Source organism: Myodes glareolus, chromosome 8 (genome assembly GCF_982192425.1).
Source record: "Myodes glareolus chromosome 8, mMyoGla1.1, whole genome shotgun sequence".
Classification (NCBI taxonomy): domain Eukaryota; kingdom Metazoa; phylum Chordata; class Mammalia; order Rodentia; family Cricetidae; genus Myodes; species Myodes glareolus.
The window spans coordinates 22072643-22096109 of NC_142033.1; the positions used below are offsets into that span (position 1 = coordinate 22072643).

The 23467-nt window shown below is 35.7% G+C and overlaps 1 protein-coding gene across 1 annotated transcript in view; it reads left to right on the top strand.

Annotated features, from left to right (window-relative positions):
- Cenpc (centromere protein C) overlaps positions 1-23467 on the top strand; it is a 49566-nt gene that overhangs the window by 8064 nt on the left and 18035 nt on the right. Inside the window, 11 exon segments of the mRNA XM_048446296.3 lie at positions 1269-1368; positions 3400-3682; positions 4612-4812; positions 6294-6889; positions 8411-8581; positions 9413-9510; positions 9512-9690; positions 10201-10347; positions 11586-11668; positions 20579-20635; positions 22829-22933. Of these exon segments, the coding sequence (XP_048302253.3) occupies positions 1269-1368; positions 3400-3682; positions 4612-4812; positions 6294-6889; positions 8411-8581; positions 9413-9510; positions 9512-9690; positions 10201-10347; positions 11586-11668; positions 20579-20635; positions 22829-22933 (2020 nt within the window).

The window sequence follows — 23467 nt, forward strand, 5'->3', positions numbered from 1 at the left end:
TGAAGTATCTCTCCAGCACAATAAAATAAACCTTAAAAAAAAAAGAAATGTAATTTGTTCCTTTGAATTAAAATTCAAAATGAAAATGAAAATTGAGTTTTATTGCTGCTATACAAGTAGGACATGTAGCCAGGTTCATAAGAGGAAAGGACATCAAGACTAGACATCTATGTACAGCCTCCTATATTATCCTACGAACCATGAATGTTAGGTCTGAAGTGTAATATGCATACACATTCATTAATTAATCTATGCTCTTCTGAATTTATTATTTTCTGTATTGACTCTTAATTTAATTTAATACTTTTGAACTTTGACCTCATTTGTTTTTTTTAAGACTTATTTATTTATTATGTATACAGAACATGTATACAGCATTCTGTCTACATATATGCCTGCATACCAGAGGAGAATACCAGATTTTATCATAGATGGTTGTGAGCCACCATGTGGTTGCTGGGAATTGAACTCATGATCTCTGGAAGAGCAGCCAGTGCTCTTAACCTCTGAGTCATCTCTCTCCTCATTTGTTTTTTTACTGTGTCAATAGAGTATTACACTCTAGGCTTAGAGTATGTGTGATTCAAAACCAAGGATTTTTATTTATTTGCCTACCATTCACAACATTTAGTGTACCATTAGTGAGAGACAATCATGTTTATGTTGTTTCTCCCTGGGAAAGCCTTTTTGACACTAAGTCCATTATTGGGTTCTGGTTCCATGGACATTCCCTGTCTATCAAGTGTAATCCCAGAAGGAAACAAAACAAGTGTTTACCATAATCATGTTTTGTAAAATAGTAAGCCCAGTTACAATATCAGGTTCACCCTTACCACTTGTTAAAGAAGAAGCATTGTAAAATTCAGTCTGTAGATTCTTGGCAATGCCTAGCCCTTTCAGAGAGCCCTCTCAATGATTAGGTATGCTGTGTTAACACTTTGTTACAGAGTGAATTTCTAAATATTGTATTGTTGCATACTTCCTTTTATATTTTTAACTTTACCTTGATGATATCATTATGTATTTTCATGAACTTGCTTTTTTGTTACTATAATTATTTGTTGCTTGTGTTAACTCTGGTGTTTTAACTCTTAGAGATATTATATTATGGCCCACAGTTTGTTTATTTCCTCTCTGTTCAGTAGTTCTTTAGTATACATTGCCAGCTGCTTTGTTGTCTAAAGCTCCCCCCCCAATTTAAAAGCATGCATCTAATCAGAATTGACAATATACTAGAAGTATATCAAATGTATTTTTTTTGTGCTCAGTGCCAGGTATCACATTCACCATCAGTTCCAGTTTCTTCAGGGAGGAAAGAAGCTCCTCCACAAGTTACTGCAGAACCAAGTGAAGTCGCTTTTGGATCAGGTTGGTAGTAGACTCAAATGACAAAGGTGGTGCACACATTGTGCCAGGTGACAAGATCAAGGTCAGACTAGGTGCAGTTGCTAGTGGTCAGGCTTATTTTTCTTCCTTTTCCTTTCTTCCTTATTCTGTGATATGTGCTGTTTTTTTTGTTTTTTACATTTATCTTTGTTACAAATTAGAAAAGTAGTATTCTGTTTGTGCTAATAGACTCAAAGATTTACAAGAAAAATCTAATTGCTTCCATCATTTTTTTGGGGGGGTGTGGTAACACTTGAACTCTTCCATACCTTCATTGGTGCTCATAAATTTAAAAAATATAAATGTATGTGACATGGTTACATGGTTGCCCTTTGTGTCATATATTTTTCTAACTGATCCCTAGACTATAGGCTTGAAATTATAAAGAGATATATTTAAATTTTTTTATTATTGTTTGCAAATACATGTGTGTATGCTAATTTGCATGCCATGGCATGCATGTTGAGGGCAGAGAATTACAGTGTGGAGGTGGGTCTCCTTCCATATTCACATAGGTTCCCACGATTGAACTCAGGTTGTCAGGCTTCCTTGGTAAACAGCTCTACTCCCTGACCCATCTTGCCAGTTCTGGAATAATAATAATAATAATAATAGTTATTATTATTATCGACACAGGATCATACTATGTAGCTCTACAACTCATTATGGCTGATTTTCAAGTAGGAAATCAGTTTGCCTCTTTTTCCAAAGGTTTGTGTCACAATGACAGCTGAAATTATATTTTTAACCATGGAACTTAATACTTTATTTTAATTGTATAATGTGTGACTCTTACCTGTAAGTTGCCTAGTTTCCTATTTTGATTAAACAAGTCTTTTTTCCTATAGTTGAACATAGTCATAATAAGATGTTAATTTTGTTCTCTTTGTTAAAATTCTAGAATGGGCTTTATGTAATAATCTTCTGATAATCATTTATATTTCTGTCTTCCTTAACAAACATATATCTCCTTCAAAAACGCTAAAGTTTGAAGGGCACTATAGCATGTGAAAGGATAACTAAGGTTATAAATGTGTGCAGACTAATTATCTGATAAGGACTTTTCTTCCATAACACTTCCCTTGTCCCCTAGTACAACCTAGTACTTTGCTGCTCTGCCACTGCAGGCAGAACAGAGCCACCATGGCAAGGGTTGGAGTCTCCCTCTAGTCTGTGTTCCCTTACGTTATTGAGAGAATGTGAGTTCTGGGTTGCAGACATCTCAGGAGCCTAGTCCAGGGACAAATGGGAAGTGAACAGGAGACCCAAGAGGCCACACAGTGAATTATTCCTTAAGTCTTCAGTTTTCTAGGTAGGTACCCTAGTTTCACTCAGTTTTCAGAGCCCTATTATAGTTGGTTGATTGATTATTTCTAAGGAATTTAGTTACATTAAGAGGGAGAAATAAATGATATCTTACCACCGATCCAAAAGCCCTTTTTTGTTGTATTTAATTTTTTAAATATTTGCATTTAAGAGCAATGAGTTAGTATGAATACTAGCTAGTCATTTTTCTTTGACATTTGAAGACAGAAGGTGATTTTATATAAGCATGTATATATATTAGCTCTATGTACACTATGTATGCACTTGTTTTATGTATACCTATTATATATGTGTGTATGTTTGTCTAGCCACATTAACTTACTTGCTCTTAGCCTATGTATAGCAGAATCTCATAATTTCTCTAACTTCTTTGTATTCAAACTTTGTGCTGTTCAAACTTTGTATTTCAAGACTTTAGGCATAAATTTTGGAGTTTCTGTGTTTGAGGATTTCTGTGTTTCCATAGCCTCAGATGGTGTGAATCAAGTACATGTTTCACTTCATTAATTTGGTAAATCAGAGCTTCCTAAGTACATAGTTATTTTAATTATAAGCCTTTGATTCTAAGCTTAATAAACCGTGTGCCTTCTGAAAGCTTTTTATTCTAATTGTGGTTGATTTTGAAAAGTACATTTAACTTAAATACTGTTTTCAGCTACTGAGAGCTGTCATATAATTTTCTTTTAGTTCAGGCTAATGAAGTTCATCAGAAAATTCCGACTACTGGTGTTTCTGAAATTCCAGCGGACTCAAACAGCATGTCAAGTGAAAAAACAAATGGATCCCACAGTGCCACCAAGGATCACCTTTACTTACCTGGTGGCTCCCCTGTTGTTCCTTTGTATGAAAAAATGTCTGAGTCGCAGAATGTTATTTCATCTCTCAGCCAAAAGAGAGGGGCTTACAACTTAAGAAATTCAATAGATACTAAATCTTCATATACAGACATTTCTCTTAAAACCAGGAAAAGGTAATTTCTGTTTAAGTAACAATAATTCTGCTTAATTTTTATCCTAATTTTGCAATGCTAATTTAGCCTTTCATGTAGGTTTGAATAAATGAGTTAAGGGGTAACATGAGAAAAGAACAAATGCTTTTTGCTTAGTTTTAGTTTTTAATTAGTAGTAAGGAAAGCATTAAAGTATACTTCAAAGAAATTTGGAGTTTAACTTTTCTATAGTCTGTGGAAAATACTTTCTTTGTGGGGCTGGTGAGATGGCTCAGCAAATTAAGGCACCTGGTATACAAGTCTGGTAAACAGAGCTCAATCTCTGAAATCTCTGAAAACCAAATAAAGATAGAAGAGAAATCTGACCCCACGAAGTTGTCCTCCAATACCCATGTGCTTGCTGTGGCCTGCGCATCCTTATGGACATGCTAAGTTATCCTCCAGTGCCCAAGTGCATGTTTTGGCATGTGCATCCTTATACATTATGCAACGTTGTCCTCCAATGTCCATATGCATGTTTTGGCATGTGCATCCTTATACATGATGCATGCACATACACATTAAGACAAAGTATTCTTTGAAATAATAAGTTTTCTGTAATATCTTTTGTTTACTTAACTTTTTTAGTTATCATACAAAATAATTTCCATTGACATTTTTATTTATCATTATTCATTGCTTACATTCTCTCCACCCCATTATCTTTAACTTCTTGAAAGAAACAATTTATATTTCCTGCGTACTATGTACGATTGCAAGGGTCAGTATTAGGTCCTTTCTAGAACAGCAGAGTATGGATGAATTATAAACCCAGTTCCAGTTCTGAGAGTTTTCTTTTTGCCTTCCGGATACAAAAAATAGGTTATTTAAGATACTTTGTTATTTGGAGACATTTGTAATAAGTGTAATTTACCTTGTGGAGAATTTGTCTTACCCTTTTAACCTTCCAGGTTAAACTTTGAAGGTAAAGATAGTTTGAACAAAGCAGAAGTAGAGAACAATGTATTAGAAGTATCAGAAGGACAAGAAGGGACATCGTCAGAAACATCTCAGAAAAGAGCACAAGATTTGACCTATGAAATTCAACCACAGTCTAGAAAGAGTTTTTCAGCATTGTATTTAGAAACTGTTAAGAGGAAAAGTGAATCCAGGTAAGTTATTACAGAACTGTCCTTTGGGACGGTTCTTCTGTCTCTTTCCGTGAACTATATCTGGGTGTTCTGTTACTTAATACAGAAATCTTTTTATTTTCTTTATTGTTGAATTTTGTACAATGTGTTTTGATCATTTATTCATACTCCTCATTTTTGCAACTCTTAACTCTTTCTAGACCCTGCCTTTCCTTCCCTACCCATGCAGCTTTGTGGCCTCCTTTCTTCTCTTTTAGCACTTGTCAAGTCCATTGTGTGCTGCACATGCACTCTTACATGCGCGACCTTCCCACTGCAGCATAGTTTGCTTACCAGGGCCAGGAAACCAAGTGTCTCTGCCAGCAGCTGTGAGTTGACAGTAGCTCCTTGGTTAGGGGTGGGCCGTGCCGGCCTTGACTGGCTTGAGTTTGCACAGGTCTTATGTATACTGTCACATGTCTGGAAGGTATTGTTTCTTTGTAGCCATCTGTTGCCTTCGGCTCTTACATTCTTTTCACTTCTCTTCCACAGAGAAGGAAATATCATACAGATATCGTACTTAGGAAAATCCATGGTCTCAGTCTCTCTCTCTCTTTCTCTCTCTCTCTTCTACTGCAAACAACAAATAAAAAACAGAACAAAAAAACATGAACCAGAACAATCAATGTGTGAATTGCCTAAGATGTACAAATGTGTCCTTTTATGAATATTTTAGCAAGTTTGTAATTCTTTTATAACTGAGTATATACAAGGATGATATTGCTTCCTTACTAAATAAATTTAGGGTTAGCTATGTGAGCAAAGAAGGCTGTAGCAGGATGACATTATTTGACCTCATAACAACAAATTGTGTGGCATTGTCTGCTTTTAATAAGAATCATGTTTCTTTTATGTAGCACTAGACTTCTTGTGCCTGTGGTACCCTGGACAACTTAGTTCTGAACTGTTATTATAATATTGAAATATGTGTGAAAATAAGCATGAGATGTTGGAACATAAGATGAAATTTTATATGTTATAGTTCATTTATATGAGTAATTATTACTTTCACTTAACATCTGTGTATTTGCTGCTATTATGAGTGGAGTTCTATCAGATATAAAAAAGATAAACCATTCAAGTTCAGTTCTCTTAAAATATTAGATATGATGGTTTATTATATTGAATATTGCTAATGTTTTAAATATGAAGAATTGAAGATATCTGTACAAATAGTTTAATCAAACATATATAGATATGGCATGCACTTTCTATTGTAAGTAAATACATTTGGGTTGTAATTATACAGTTGTGAAATTCACGGTTTTAGTGTGTTTATTGATTTAGGGACATCAAAGTAGATGTCCAACTTTAAATTTCTGTGATCTTAATATTATAATATGGAGGGGAAATTTAAGAGAAAATCAAGGAGATGTGATTGTATTTCCTGTATAGAATATTTTATTCACTGAAAAAAGATGAAACTTCAGCTACTTTATCTGTTAAAATCATGTTTGTTTCAGTTCCGGTGTTAGGCACACAGCAGCAATTTCACCTCACTCATCTCCAAAGGCCAAGACGTTATTAGAAGATGAATTTATTATTGAAGAATCGGGGAGAAGTTTTGAAAGTCAACCTTGGGTGAAAATTCCAAGGAAAGACAGACATCAGAGTCACCACTTACCATCTCCTGGAAACACTGTAGCTTCTAAAGATAAGAAGCCAGGAGAAAAACCTCATAGTGTGTCAGCTACGTCTTTGATAAATGACACACAGTTTAATAAGTCTCCCCCAATAGAGAAATCTCATCCCTCTGTTGAAAAAATCCTGGGGACTAGTTCTACAGATGAATTGGAAAATGACTATAGGTCTACAGAAAATAAAATACATTCTGAGAATGCCCAAAAACCATCTGGAAGCAAAAGGACTATAAGACAGAAGCAGAAAAGAGTATCAAAGCCTAAAGTAGTTGAAGAGCAACTTGATATGGGACAGGGTATAAAGAAAAAGAGAAATATGTCAAATACTGACAAGTTACAACTAAATTCAAAAAGAAATATGGAAGACTGTGAAGAGGCAAGAAATAAATCTATTCCCGAGAAGCAGATATCCCCTGTTGGTAAGTGTTAATAGTAATTCAAAGTATGAATAGTCTTTCATTATTTTATAATTGTTATATTCCTCCTTTGCTTTGGGAGATAGGCAAAGTAAAGCTGCCTACAAAGATTCAGAAGCCTATTGGGGATTCTTTTTGACAATCTCTCTAAGTTTAGTTCAGTGCAGGGTCACTTTTTTTTTTATTTAAATAGATCCTAAGGCAGAAACACACATGAAGAAGTGAAAGACTATAAACAAGTTAATGAAACACTTTCCCCTGCTAACATATTGTGTGTGTGTGTGTGTGTGTGTGTGTGTGTGTGTGTGTGTGTGAGAGAGAGAGAGAGAGAGAGAGAGAGAGAGTATATAGATTGACATATGTATATAGGATGAAAGTAGAAAATAAGTCTCTACCTAATATTGCCATTAATCTTTATATCTTCATAAATATTTTCAGTAAAGACTGGTTAATGAATATAATGTTCTGATGTGTTGCTATACTGATTGTGATTTTTCCATTGTTGTTACAAATTACCACACAGTAGCATAAACAACACACTTAATTTTTCTTTCAGTCTTATATAAGTTTTAAGTCAGAAGTTTCACAGGACAGAAAAAATACCTTTGTTAAGCTCTGTTTCTGGTGTGTCTGTAAGAGTTCTGCTCCTTACCTTCCCATCCTGTTGAACTACCCATAATCTTTGACTGATGGTCCTTTTGATAGCCATCAAAGCTAACAATGCTTGGTTTCTTCTATATCTGATTTCTTGCTTTGCCTGCTGTCATCCCAAGTTTTGTTTGATCACAAGTTTTAAAGATACATGGATTGAGCTGGTAGGGTTAATCCAAAGTAATCTCATTTTAGGGTTTATAATTGAATCATACTTAATTTTTCAATTTCTTTTTCCAAAATTAGATTTCAAAACAATTAAAAGGTAAGGCAGTTATTACCCGTTTTATTTTGTATAGTGGTAAGTACAAAGACTATTTTGTTTCTCAAAAGACACTCAGACTAGGGAGATGGCGCTATACCTGTCTTTTAAGCAGAATAACTTGATTTTGATCCCCAAAACTCAAGTTAGAAAAATATAACTGTTGTTGTTTCGCACATTTGTAATGCCAGTAATAGGGAGGCAGAGAAAGGGTTGATGGCCAGTAAACATAGTCTAATGGTTGAGTTCTAGGCAGTAACTCTCTCAATAAAAGATAAAATAAAATAAAAATAAATAAATAAGGAGAAGAGATGGCATCTAAGGTTGTTCTTTGGTTTCCTTACTTAATGTACTTGAATGTATGTACCTGCATGCACATACATGCATATTTCTCTTTTAGTTTATGACTAACAGTGTGAAGTATTTAACATTTAATTGACAGAAAATCAGAGATCTACTTGAAAACATGGCTTTTTAAAGACATATATAAGAAAATAGCCCATGAAATAAATGTAAGATGTTTCTATAATTGGGTTTTATTTTTTTGAAGTCTGTTGTGAACTTTGAAAACTGATGTTTTGAATAGTTTTTATGGTTTTTCTTTACATTAGAAAAGAAAAAGAAAAAGCATAGCACCCAAAAAGATGTGGAAGAATCCAGGAAGAAATGTTTTTCTGGTGGTTCCAAGGACAAATGTATGCCTGAACAAGGGCAAGAGATTAACAGAAGTAAGAGAATTTCTCGTCGTCCATCTGAGTGGTGGCTGGTAAAACCAGAGGAAGGTAAGTATTTTTATTTAGATCACCTTTGTTGAAAGGGCCCTGCAATTTCTTGGCTTGTGTGTGACTTTTCTTCCATTTTATAGAAAATGTTATAAAGACAAAGTTAAAATGGTTCACCAACAGAAATATTGTCAGTTATGAAGTATAAAGTTACACAATGTGCTGTGGACAAACATATCCAAAAACAGAAGTCTTTGTACTTAGGAAGATTACATTCTATGAGGGAAGGCAATATAGGTAAAATAATTCATGTAATGATAGATGTTTAAAAATAAGGTGAAGGATAAAGATAAGAAAGAGATGTCAGGGAATGATAGAATTGAGAACTACTTTAGTACAAGATGCTATGACTAGATAGGCTCCTACAAAGAAAGATGATAAACTGATCATTTGGAATTACAACAGACACTCAGAGAGAAAGGTTTTATTTTGCCTTACAGTTCTGGAGGCTAAGGTACGGCGTCAGGAGGCTAGCTGCTTATATTGCCTCCATACTCAGGGTCCAAGATGGATCACTTTAGTTAACACAATTCGTGAAACCTCCTTGTAGGCATACCCAGAGATCCATTTCCTGGGAGATTTCGGTTCTATTAAATTGACATTTATCATAACAGATGGTCAGACGAGTAATGGGTAGAGTGAGAGACAAAATTACTAAGGAAGTTTGTGGTGAATTTAATAAATCTAGTATATGTCCTGTAAATACAACTGTAAAAAATGTATAAAACAAATTTAGCTTATGAAATTGGTATGTGCATTTATATGTAAATATGACGTTGATATTTTCATTTGAACAAACATGCTATTTGAAGTTGTCATTGAATCTTTCAGGTTCTATTGATAGAAGCTTTTCAAGAGAAAGTAAATTATCAGTGGTGCATCACAATGGAAAAAAGCGGGCTAGAAAAAGTCAGTTATCTAAGAATACTGGGAAAAAAACCTTCTCCATCAAAAAGACGGAAGACAGAGAGCAGCTCAAGAGTACAGAAGTCTTTAAACGCTAAGGGTTCTAGAAGAAGTGTTAGTCATGATGAAATTTCTGATTCCCAGAGTGAGCCATTGGAAAACGAGGCAGACCCAACTCAGAAGAAAAGTCTTGATATTTCTGGGTAATTTCTGTTGTATTTACAATATAACTTTTTTTTTCTTTTGCCCATTGAGAATATAGTAATTTGTCTGTGTTATTCAGTACTCAGAGTGAGAATAAGCATAAAGAGCTTGGTCAAAGTTGTTATTAAATCCAGGCCCTGCAATTAGCTGGATGACACCGAGGCATAGTACCACTCTGAACTTGTTTCCTCACTGTAAAACTGGGAATGGTCGGTGTGTAGTTATATAGTAGAGGCCGTTGACTGTTAGACTCAGTGTCACTCAGCATCACCCTTTATGATTCTCAGGCCAGATTTGTACTGTTTTCTCTATTTTTATTTCTTTTTAATTGGGAGTCTTGGTAGAATTCAGATACCTTTGTGAAATTTAGTTGTAAATCTTAAGGTCTGAACATGATGAACTTATGCTTGCTGTAGCTAATTTTATATTGCTTGTATAAACATTTGTATATTGTTTCTAGAAGAAAGAACTTTTGAAAAATAATTTTAACTTTTTCTTTTTCGCCATAGACCTACAGGAGGCTCTAAGTATCAAAACAGTGTTATTACTTCACAGAATGCTCATTTAAAGTCTCATACTGGGAAATATACACGTAAATCATCTATGAAATCTAATTCCAATGCAAGAGAGCCTAAAAATTCAATTTGGGAAGAAAGGTGTGTATATAGTGCAGTGAAAATAGACGTTGCTCACTGTACTGGTTATCCACTTCTATGTTACTTCCAAACATAATTTATCTTTGCTACTGACTTTCTGTGGGGCCAGAAGTCTGGACAAGGCTTAGCTAGCTGTTTTGGCCTTGGAGGTGTCTTTTTCTTTTGTGTCCCTTTGATGACTTGACTACTTGGCTGGACTAGAGGATCCATTTATGTCTCATGACTGTTGGTTGAAGGTTGCAATTCTTTGTCGTCATTTGGTAGTTGGCCTTCGTTTCTTGTAATGTGGCAGCTGACTTCCTACAAAACAAATGATCTGAGAGAAGATAGTGACCATAAGGGAAATCAAATGTCTTTTCAATTACTTACCCTCTGGAGTTCTACACTCACGTTTATAGTTTTCTGTTCATTAGAAGCAAATCATCACAAGTCCAGATCACAATCAGGAAAATGGAAATGGAACTTTATCTTTTGAAAAGAAGATTGTCACAGAATTTGTAGATATGTTATTAAAATATCCACTGACACTAAACAAGTGAGATTAACCTGCTTGTTTTAGCTCTGAACTGTTAAAACCTTAAAAAAAATGCAAGACAAGTAAATGAGAATAAACCTTAACCTTTGAAGGGAGGACTATGGGTTCTTTACTGCTTGAGGGGTTGTGATTGGGACTTGGAGGAGGAAAGGAACCTGGGAGTACCATAGCTTGAGTCAACTATGATGATTTTTGGGCTACATGCTTAATTTCATATTTTGTAGATTATTTCTTTTAAAATTAAGATATGCTTGCTGATTTCTTTTATTTGTGTGAAAGAATGTTGTTATTGGACTTGACTAAATTTATAACTGATTCATGAGTTAACTTTAAATATTCTACCTGAGCTTTGTGGTAATGCCTATAATCCAAACACTCAAGAGGCTGAGACAGGAGGATTGCAAATTCTAGACCAGTTTAGGCTACAGTAAGGAGGCCCAGGGCCCAAGCTACTTAATCAGTCAATCTCTCTGTTTCTGTGTCTCTGTCTCTGTCTCTGTCTCTCTCTCTCTCATTTATATAAACTTGTACTTGTCAGATTTGACTAAATTATGGGATCAAATCGCAGTTCTTGCTGCATGGAAACACATTGTTGATGACCGATTGTATCACTTTTAGTTTCATAGGAAAGAAACTGATGGCAGTTTTAAGACATGATCATAGTTATAAAAGCACAACTTTTATGGTTTATTTTGTTCTTAAGTGGACCTTCTAGGTTCAAGGATCATGTAATGTCTAGAAGCAATAATTCTGACATGGGTGATGAAAAGGATCAGGAGAGTTTGGGTAAGTTACTGATTTCTACTATCTTGGTTTCTATGGCACTATGAATATACAGTAAAGTATTCTGTGTTTATTTAAATGTTCAGTAATAGTAAATGTGGGTGTACTCCTGAGATTACTGCTTTATAGTTGGAAATTTGTTGAAATGGGCCATATGGGTAAAGCCCTTGTTACTGAGCCTGACAACCTGAGTTCAGTTCCCTAGAACCTACCACATAGTAGTAGACAGAGAGAATTGATTACTGTAATTGTTCTCTGCTCTTCACACATATGCCATGGCGTATGTGTGCAGTACCCTCTGCAGCAAAATAAATAGGACAGAAAGAAAGAAAGAAAGAAAGAAAGAAAGAAAGAAAGAAAGAAAGAAAGAAAGAAAGAAACACACACAGACAGATAGATAGACAGACAGATAGACGGATAGATGGATGGATGGATAGATGTCTGTTAAACTGATAAGGAAATATTTAGAGTAATAGTAACTACATGTTGATTACTGAAGGTAGGTGGTCTCTATATTGTGTTCATTATAGTGTTTTCCTTGACTTTAAATGATTTTGAAGCTTTTTATGTCTCAGTAGAGTTTTACACATTTTTTTTGTGCTTGAATATAAAATTATGCTACCTTTTTTTCCTAATTCACTTATTTTTTTAATATCTAGATGTATTTTATATATTTCTTTTTAAAATTTAAATCTTTTCATATTCTTTTCCTTTTATTTGGTGACGAAGCAGTGAATTTTCCTGAGTACAGTTTTGATGTGATTTAATAGGTTTCCTTAAATAGTATTATTGAAATAGTTCCTTTTAAAAATATATTTTTTAAAGTATTAAAATTGTTTTAGCTTTATTTTACATTTATGAGTATTTTGCTTGCATTTATGTCTGTGCACAACATATGTGACTGGTGTCTTTTGAGGTGAGAAGAGGACATCAGATCTCATGGAAATGGAGTCATAGTTGTGACCCATAATGTGGGTGCTGGGTCCCAAAACCTGGTTCTCTGCAGGAGCAATAAATGGTTTTAATGCCTGAGTTATTTCTCTAGGCCCTTGCAATATATTCTCCTTTTCTTTTCTTCTCTTTCTTTCTCCTGAGTGCTGGGATTAAAGGCGTACACCACCACCACCTGGTGAAACTAGCCCGTATAGACCAGGCTGGTCTCGAACTCAGAGAGATCCTCCTGCCTCTGCCTTCCTGAGTGCTGGGATTAAAGGCATGTGCCACCACCGCCCAGCAATATAGTGTTAATTATAATGATTTTTCTGTTTCCCAGGAGTTATCTAGACCTGGGAGTACATCTGCCTCTGCTCCTTATTAGCTCTTATCTTGAATTCAAAAATTCAGTGTTTGTAACTTATGTATAAAATTCATGTATGTATAAATTCTGGTATTGATTTCAATTAGTATTAGCTGGTAGAAGTTATGGGTGTTTTTGTTGTTTGTTTCTTTTATTGATAGTAAATTTTGGAAAGCAGAGTCAAGAGGAATTCTTGGTGACTGGTTGAATATAAGAAGTAAATGGTGCTAGAAATAACTTTAAGGTTGTTGGCCTAAGCATCTGAGACAATAGCATTGTTATTGTCCAAATTGGAGACAAAAAGAGGAGCAGATATTTAGGGGGAGGCAGAGGAAACAGAATCTTAGATTTGAACATGATAAGCCTGATAATATTGCGATCGTTTGTATCCTTTTTGGCTAGCCCTAGTAGAGGTGAAATGAGTGTTCACTGCAGCAGTATGTTGTTGACTTCCCCTTTTATTCTATTTAATCCTTGTTATGTACCTGCAGTGTGTGAACCATTGGATGTACTGTAGCCTGCTTTGGCTAACATTTTCTTGATACAGTTAAATGCATTTTATTTACTTGTTTTAATCTAACAATGTTAGGAATTTTGGTTTGATTCCATTTCCTCCCTCCCTCCCTCCCTCCCTCCCTCCCTCCCTCCCTCCCTCCTTCCCTCCCTCCCTCCCTCTCTTTCTTTTTTAATGCTACTAAGGAATGAATTAAAAGCCTTCTGCATGCTGGGCAAGCACTTTGCCATGGAGCTATATCCTTAACATTCCTCTCACTTTTTGTTTTGGAACAGTATCCTGCTAAATTTCCCAGGCAGGTCTTGAGTTAACCCTGTAATAGTCACTGACCAAGCTGCCGGTCTTGACCTTGTTCACCTTGCAACCGGCCTTTTTGGCTCTGGAGTAGGTGAAATTGCAGTCCTATGGCACTAGAACTGGCAGGCTGTTGTTGTTTTTTAATTTATCTGTTTATGTGTTTCATATATATGAGTGTTTTGTGTGCATATCATCTGCACATCAGAAAGAGGGCATCAGATTTCATGAGAATTACATGGGACTGTAGTTATAGCTGACTGTGAGCTGCCACATGGGTGCTACAAATTGGATTCAGGATCTCAGGAAGAGCATACAGTGCTTTTAAGCACTGAGCCATCTCTCCAGCCCTGTTTCTTATATTATTAATGTTTTTGTTGTATCTTTTATTTCAATTTCCATGGGTGTTCTGGAGATTCAATGTAGGATCATGTATCTTAGACAGAACCTCCTGCTTCCTCCTTCTCCCCGCCCCCTTCCATCCTCTTCTCTCCTCTGTCCCCCTACTCTTATCCCCTCCTTCTCTCCTGTGTGTGTACTTCTGTGTGGGTGATCTAAGCAGCTGTGAATTCACATGTGCAGATCAGGATGAGGGTGGAGTATCTCCCTCTGTTTCTCTCTGCCTGTTTTTGGGACAGGCTCTTTTTATTAAATTGGAAGCTTGCTATTGTAGATAGACTGGTTGGCTGGGAAAGTCTGGGGATACCCCTGTGCACTATGCCCCCCAAAGCCTTTGGCCAGTGCATAGCTTTTAGGTGGGTGATAAGAATCTAAACTCATGTCCTTATGCTTATGCAACTGGTACTTCATCCATAGAACCATCTTCCAAGCCTCTTGTTTAAATTTTGTTAGAAAACTGAAAATGTCTAACAAACAGGGCTGGAGAGATGGCTCGGAGGTTAAGAGCACTGACTGTTCTTCCAGAGGTCCTGAGTTCAATTCCCAGCAACCACATGGTGACTCATGGCCATCTATAATGAGATCTGGTGCCCTCTTCTGGCATGCAAGCATACATGGAAGGGATGCTGTATGCATAATAAATAAATAAATCTTTAAAAAAAAAGTCTAACAAACAGCAGACTGAATTGATGCTTTTTAAACTTAATGCATCATCCTTTAAAAAATATTTAGTTTTTTCTCTGTGGTGTTATAGTTTTTAACTATCATTTTTTCTAAAACTCAAACAGTGATAGATCTCATCATTGGCTGTTATTTTAACTGGCTCCTTCTTTGTCATTAATCTGACATTTTTGGAATACTGCCTTTTTGGGAGTTGGGGGACATAAGTTGTTCCAGAAGATGTACTTTTAATTCTGGAATCAGTTATTGCTTTGAAAATACCTGATTCTTATTGATGTACCATGGCATTTAGAATCCAAGACATGTGTTGTTATTATTGACATACCTTTGATTCTAGGGTTTTTTTCTGGGTAGGATAGGAACACACACACACTCACACACACACACACACTCACTCACACACACACACACACACACACACACACATACACGGTGGAGGGAGAGAGACTGATATTCTGAGACTGACTGTATGTAATACAGTGCCATCTAACTTAGGGTTTGCTGCTGTGATAAAACACCATGACCAATAGCAACTTGCAGAGGAAAGAGTATATTTCAGCATATAGTTCCAATCATAGTTCATCCCAGAGGGAAGTTACGACAGGAATTCAAACAGGATGAAGACCTTGAGGCAAGAGCTGATGCAGAGGCCCTCCCATATTAATCAAAATGTTCTGCAGATTTGCCTACAAGCCAATTCTATGCAGGCATTTTCTTGATTCAGATTTCTTCTTCCCAGATGACCCTAACCTGTGTCAAGCTGACAAAAACTACCCAGCAAGCAACTATCTATATTTATATCTAGAAACCACAGATTTATCTCAATACCTCCAGTTCCAGCACAATACAGACCTCTCTTTTCTGTTTGTGTAAGCCCTTTCTCAAACAGTAAGAAACCTCATTCCCATTATTCTCAATGCATTCAGTTATCTATCTATGAGATGCCTTCAAGGTCCACTGCTGTGGAGATTTTTTTCAGCAAAGATAAAACATCTACTCACATGCAGATTACATGTAAATTGGATTTGTTCTGGTATATCTTTTTGAGTTGCTTTACTAAGCTATTTGTGCTCTTTTTGATTTCAGAATGTAAGCACTTACACATTTCCCTCGTGTCCCAGGAGTTTTATTATGTTATGCTTTCATTTTCATTTAGTTCCAGGAAGATTTTTTCCCTTCTTTCTAGATTTTTTCTTTGACTCATTAATCATTAAGTTATGAATTTTTTATTCACCATGAGTTTGTGTCCTTACTGGAGATTTGTTTGTTGTTTTAAGTTTTATTGTTTTATCATGGTCAGATAGGCTCTACAGAGTTTATTTCAATCTTTCTGAATTCGTAAGAATTATTCAGGATATCTTTTTTAGAGAACTTTACATGTGCTGCTGAGTAGATATATATTCCTTGTGTTTGGATAGAATAATCTGTAGATATCAGTTACGTTCATTGGTAAGTTAATTCTGATATTTCTCTGTTTATTTTTTGTTCAGATGACTTGTTCATTTGCAGAAAGTAGGATATTGAAATCACATAGTATTAATAGGTTGATGTTAATTTGATTTTTTTTTTTTCATTTCAGTAGTTCACTTTTATGAAATTGCGTACACCAGAGTTTGGTGCATGTGTGTTTAGGATAGAGATATCTTCTTGATTAATTCTTCACTTGATTAGAATGATGCATTTTTCCTTATTTCTTCTGATTAGTTATAGCTTGAAGCCTATTTAATCAAATAGTAAGTTAGCAAGACTTTCTTGCTTTCTGGTTGCATTTGATTGGAATATCTTTTTTCGCTTACTCACTTTCAGCGGTGCCTATCTTTAAAGATAAGTCAAGTTTCATGTAGCAAGCAGAAAGATGAATTTTGTGTTTTGATCCAGTCAGCCGATCTGTTTTTTGATTGCAGAGTTGAGACCATAAGTCTTTAATGGTTTGTGGTGATTGCATTCTTCTTTATCTTCTTCTCCATTTGTGTTTTTAGTTGTACTTTTATTTCACTAATTGTAGTTCCGTTTGTTTTGTTTTTTATAGTCTCTTATATTTCTCTCTCTCTATATATATATATTTCTATAGTCTCTTGTATTTTTTTGTTTAGAAATAGAAGTGTTGGCCGAGTGGTGATGGTGCACACCTTTAATCCCAGCACTCGGGAGGCAGAGGCAGGCGGTATCTGTGAGTTCGAGGCCAATCTGGTCTACAAGAGCTACTTCCAGGTCAGGCTCCAAAGCTACAGAGAAACCTGTCTCGAAAAAACAAACAAAACAAAACAAAAATAGAATTGTTGCTTCCAGTATTCTCTTTAGAGCTGGTTTGGTAGACATGAATTATTTTAGCCTTTTATATTATGGAGTACTTTTTCTTCTTCTACTAGGATTGATAGTTTTGTTGGCTACTATAGTCTAGGTTGTCACCCATGATCTCTTAGAACTTCTAGTTTTCTTTATGTCAAGTGTTTTTGTTTTTTTTTTTCTCATGTGGCTTTAAATATTCTCTCTTTGTTCTGCATACTTAGTGTTTTAACTATGTATCTGTATGGGGATGTTTTCCTTAATTTGGGGACATTCAATTTTATTATCTTGTTAAAGATCCTGATCTATTGACTATCTATCCATTGACTTGGGATTCTTGCTCCTCATCTCTGTCTATAATTTGTCTTTTCATAGGGTTCCATTGTTTCTACATGTTTCATTCCTGTAGGTTTTTTTTTAAATTTTTCATATTCTTTACTTGTATAGTCTTATTCTTCTGCTTTATCTTTGAGTCCTGATATTCTCCTAAGTTTTCTTGTTGGATTATTAAAGTTTTTCTTTTTTCTCTTTTATTCATTTTTGTTTCATCTTGAGCTTTCTTCAATATACATCTCTTTATTGAATTTTGAATTCTGGGGTGTTTTTATCATTTTCATCAGCCTCATGTTTGTGTTTTCTTGGGCATCAGTTAGGCATTTATTTTCTTTAAGTTCATTGAGCTGTTTCTTCTTTATTTTCTTTTATTTTTTTGAGCTTTTTTTTTTAAAAAAATATTTATTTATTACAATGCTCTGTCTGTGTGTTTTGCCTGAAGGCCAGAAGAGGGCACCAGATCTCATTACAGATGGTTGTGAGCCACCATGTGGTTGCTGGGAATTGAACTCAGGACCTTTGGAAGAGCAGGCAATGCTCTTAACCGCTGAGCCATCTCTCTAGCCCCTTGAGCTTTTTTTTTTAATTAAAAATTTCCACTTCCTCCCCCCCACACTTGCCAGTCCAAAGAGCAGTCAGGGTTCCCTGCCCTGTGGGAAGTCCAAGGTTCTCCCCCCTCCCTCCAGGTCTAGGAAGGTGAGCATCCAAACAGACTAGGCTCCCACAAAGCCAGTCCATGCAGTAGAATCAAAACCCAATGCCATTGTCCTTGGCTTCTCAGTGAGCCTTCATTGACAGCCACATTCAGAGAGTCCGGTTTGATTTATGTTCCATCACTCCCACTCCAGCTGGCCTTGGTGAGCTTCAATTAGATCAGTCCCACCGTCTCAGTGGGTGGGTGCACTCCTCATGGTCCTGACTTCCTTGCTCATGTTCTTCCTCCTTCTGCTCCTCATTTGGACCTTGGGAGCGCAGTCCAGTGCTCCAGTGTGGGCCTCTGCCTCTATCTCCATTCATCTCCGGATGAAGGTTCATACTCATCTCTTTGGGTCTGGGTTACCTCACTCAGGATAGTGTTTTCTATTTCCATCCATTTGCATGTAAAATTCAAGATGTTTCACTAGAGAAATGATGAGGGATTACTAAACATGTGACAACTCATTCATTGTCATTAAACATGATCACCTGTATAATTCACAAATAAACTACTAAGTGATTATCATCAAATCCTTAAGAGAGTTAATATTTTAAAATATACGTTAGTAGTAGTATTTGGTAGCAGTCGTACTACTAGGAACAAATTTCCTGTTGAAATTGAATTAGATGATAACCTGGATATTAATCATACAAGGAACTATTAACAAGAACTCTAAATAAAAGCTATTGGCATATGCAAAACTCAGGGATTTTACATACATGCATACACACACACTTATGTGTATTTTTTTAAACAGTTTCTCTGAATAGCCTTGGTGTCTGTCCTGAAACTAGCTCTTTTTGACTAGACTCACCTTAAACTTAAAGAGATCCACCTGCCTCTGCCTCCCAAGTTCTGGAAATAAAGGCCTGCACCACCACCACCTGACTATTTCTCTTAAGATAGTAAACAGTGCTGGGTGTGGTACCACATGTGTTTAATCCCAGGGCTGGGGGGGGGCACAGGCAGACTGATCTCTATGAGTTCTAGGCCAGCCTGGTTCTAGGACAGAGTTAGTTCCAGGACAACCAGAAACCCTTGTCTCGAAAAAACAAAGAGAATAAACAGTGTCATAATAAACCAAAAAGTGATGTTTTGAATGAATAATTAAAAAGCTGAGGAGCCCATAAAAGTTCAAAAATTAGTAAACAAAATTAGTGTTACTGCTAAACTAAATTTACTCTCTGGGTCACAGTGAGTAAATACTAATGTATCTATGATAAATGATTAGAAACAAGAAACAAAAACCATCTAGAAAACATGAAAACACCATTTGTCTAAAGGCTGATGCTGTGTTGTCTGAGTGAAAGATAATAACTACAATACTTCAGTAGAGACACAGACAAACACATACACACACAATACACTGAAATAATTTAAACATTTTTAAAGTTTTAAAACATAAAGACTTATACTTAGTAATACTGGAGCTGTTTCTTCTTTAAACTCTTGAATTCTTTAAAGTTTATGTAGTTCTTGAACGAGGTATCCTGGAGTTCATTTCAATAATTTTCTTTTGAGAACTTCTATAGGTTGGTGGATTTAGAGGGAACATACTGCTTTGATTTTTAATATTTTTTTTTGTGATAAAATGTGGGCATATGGACTTCTTTCATTGGTTTTACATCTGATGTGGACACAGTAGGCTAAGACAGAGCACAGCATGTGAGTGTTGGATATGGTACGTTTGAATTGAAGTATTAGGGACACGTAGGATGCTGGGATAGTACACAGACACAGAATGTGCATCCTCACCCAAACTTGGAGGTTGAAGAGAGCATGGGGCTGAGGATGGTGGCTCAGAAAATTAGGCCTGGGCACTGGATCTTGGATTGTGGATAGATCTGAGGATTGGGAGTGTGGGTGCAGAGTAGACTAGGTGGACTCACCAGTTTGGGCCCCCATACAATATTGTGATTCTATTTCCTAATAAGGATCACATGTGTATACAATGTGGAAAAAATTGATGACAAAAAAAATCTTTTGGTGTTTTAGAATGTTGCTAAATTGAGAACCTGGGAGTGAGTTTGCTATTAGAACTTTAAAAAGAAAGTTGTGGGTGATTGTAGATAACATTATTGAAATTATTTACTCACCATTATGCCATGCCTTTTTATTTGCTAGTGACTTATTTGCTATTCATGGATAATAGATAATATTTGTTTTTTTGTTAATTTTAATGGTTGTGCTCTTTAAATATGTTTATTGTATCAAAGAGTAAAGGGATTTTATACTGTTTTTTTCCTTAGTTTGTGTTGTTTTTCAATGAAAAGAGAAAGTATAAATTATATTTTCAGGTTTAAATCTTTATTTATAATACTTAGTACAAGTTGATCAGATAGCACTTTAAGTCAATATAGAATTAGCAGGCATTGTTGTATTGTTTATAATACTATCTTTTGTATTTTTCAGATTTAAGAATAAGAAGTTCTAATATACTTCCAGATAGTAATATACATCACAAATTAGGTAAATAATTTATTCTTACACTATTTCCATTGAAGAAAATGGTATTATTGAATTTCTCTATAAATGTAACTTAATTTTTTTAACAGGGAAAATAAATCCAGATTAGTAGTACTCGTTTAGAGCTCAGCATTTCATAGTGTATTATGAAATCTGAAGGTAATTTTAATTTATACTTCCTTGATTGTTAACGATGTTGACCTTTTAAAAGTATTTCTCAGCTATTTGTGTTTTATCTTTTGAGAACTCTGTTTTGTTGACAGAGGTTTCTGTTCCTCCCCGTCCCACAGCTGTTTGACTCAAAGAAACACACAGAGGTCTACATTAATTATAAACTGGTTGGCCTATTAGCTCAGGCTTCTTATTAACTCTTACAGACTACATTAACCTATAATTCTTGTCTGTGTTAGCCACGTGTCTTGGTACCTTTTATTAGTGAGGCATTCTCATCTTGCTTCCTCTGTGTCTGGGTGACACCTGCAGACTGAGTCTTTCCTTTTCCCAGAATTCTCCTGTTCTCATTCTCTGCCTATACTTTCTGCCTGGCTACTGGCCAATTAGCGTTTTATTAAAGCAATACAACTGAGAAATCTTTACAGGGCACAAGATCATTGCCCACAGCACTGTTTAATTGTATACCCATTTTTAAATTTTGGTTAATTTGTTTTCTTGATGCTCCGTTTTTTATTTTTTAATATATTCTAGATATGAACTCTATTAGGTACATAATTCGTAAAGTTTACCCCATTCTATTGACTACGGCTGTGCTCAAATTATGGTGTCCTAGGCCATACAGAAGCTTTTCAATTTCATGAGAAGTCATTTATTGTTGGTCTCTGACTTAGTTATTTTTCTGTTGATGTGATGAAACACCATGACCAAAGCAGCTTATAAAAGGAAGCATTTATTTAGGGACTTGCTTACTGTGTCAGAGGAATAGTCCATTTTTACTATGTTGGAGAACATGGCAGGAGGCAGGCAAGAATTGTACTGGAGCAGTAGTCGAGGGCTTACATCCTGATCCATAGTTTGTAGGCAGAGTGACAAGACAGCCTGGTGTGGATTTTTAAAACCTAAAGCCCACTCCCAGTGTCACAGTTCCTTTAACAAGGTCACATCTTTTAATCCTTTCTGAACAGTTCACCAACTGGCAACCAAACATTCAAATAAATGACCCTTCGAGGGCCATTCTCATTTAAATCACCGTAGTCTTACTCCCTATGCTTTTGGTGTCTTGTTCAGAAAGTCTTCCTATGCCAATGAGTTCAAGCTTATTTTCCATGTTTTCTGTCAGGGTATCTGGTTTTATATTGAGGTCTTTGTTGCCAGTTTGAAGTTCTTTTGTTGTGCTTCAAATGCTTTTCCTAGGGCTATTAAAATAAGGTTGCTGGCTTCTCAAAGAGGCATATACTGTCCTTTACTGTTTTGGTTATTTATGTCTTTTTTTTCTTTTTGTTGTGGTTTGGTTTGGTTTTTTGGTCCTGGAATCTAGGAAGTTAATGACTTTTGAAGTGATTTTTGGCAAGATACCTTTTTGTCTTGGTTGCTATTGCCCATTCTGGGTTATAGCTAAGCCTGATTTTGGAGTCCCTTATTCATAGTTAAGTGTGGTGACTGTGGGGGTCCCTGGTAGTTCTTTGGTTCAGTGAGAAGTCACAAAGGAATGGATAGAAGGAGAGAATGAGAGATGTGGTGAGGAAGAACTTTGCATGAAAAGACTGAGTCCCGAGGACTTGGAGATGGTTTGGGAGGCATTATTCAGGTGGACAGGCTACAGCAGGTCTGAAGGCTGGTCTAGAGAGACTAAAATGGAGAGCAGGAAGTAACATCAAGTTCATACACCTAGAACCTAGCCAAGTATTGTGACTGTGGTGGTGGGGGGTCCCTGGTTGAAGTAGTTCGGCAGGTTAGTTAGTATCAGTCATAAAGTAATGGAATCTAAAATTGTAACAACAAATTCTGTTTAATATATGTAATGTAGCATTGTTCAGATAAGATAATACTATTAACATTCTCACATGTGGGTATTATCAAACTTTTATTTCTTGGCCAATCTAGAAGTTCATGTATATTTATTTGCACAAGCATCTAAAAATTTGGGGATTTTGTCTCATCATTGAAACATTATGTTCTAAGAGTTGGTATGCATCTTTACTATGTTTGCTCAATTTTTGAATTTTTGTTTAACTTTGACAGTACTGCCCTCCAATTCACCAAATGTTCGTAGAACAAAGAGAATACGTTTGAAACCTCTCGAATATTGGCGAGGGGAACGGATAGATTATCAAGAAAGGCCGTCAGGTAAGACCTAATTTAGGTGATAATGTCTTATAAATGAAAGATTCATTGCTTTAAATAATTTTATCATGTGACAGACTATATCCTACATATTTGTATCCCCTCCCACATACAAACATTTAAAAATAGAGTTTTAATTCAAATTTTCACATTATTTTAGAGTTGTTGATTCCCTCCCCCCCTTTTTTTAAAAAAAAAATAACTAATTATTTGGCTCTCTGACTTTGTAGATATTACTTAAATAGCTGAGGTTTCTGATTGCATTAAGTGAATAATTTTAAAGTTTTAATTAATGTGTATGTGGGAGGCTGTGAAGATATGTAGTGAGGCAAAGAATTATTGAATCCCTCTGGAGCTGAATGACCAGGTAGTTGTGAGGCACCCATCATGGGTGCTGGGAATTGAACTCTGGTCCTTTATGAGAGCAGTATAAAGTCTTTACTGGTAAGCTGTCCTTCCAGCCTAAAATGAAACATATTAGAACATGAGAAAATTAGTATCTGATAAAGATGATATTTTTCTCACTCAAAGCATCTA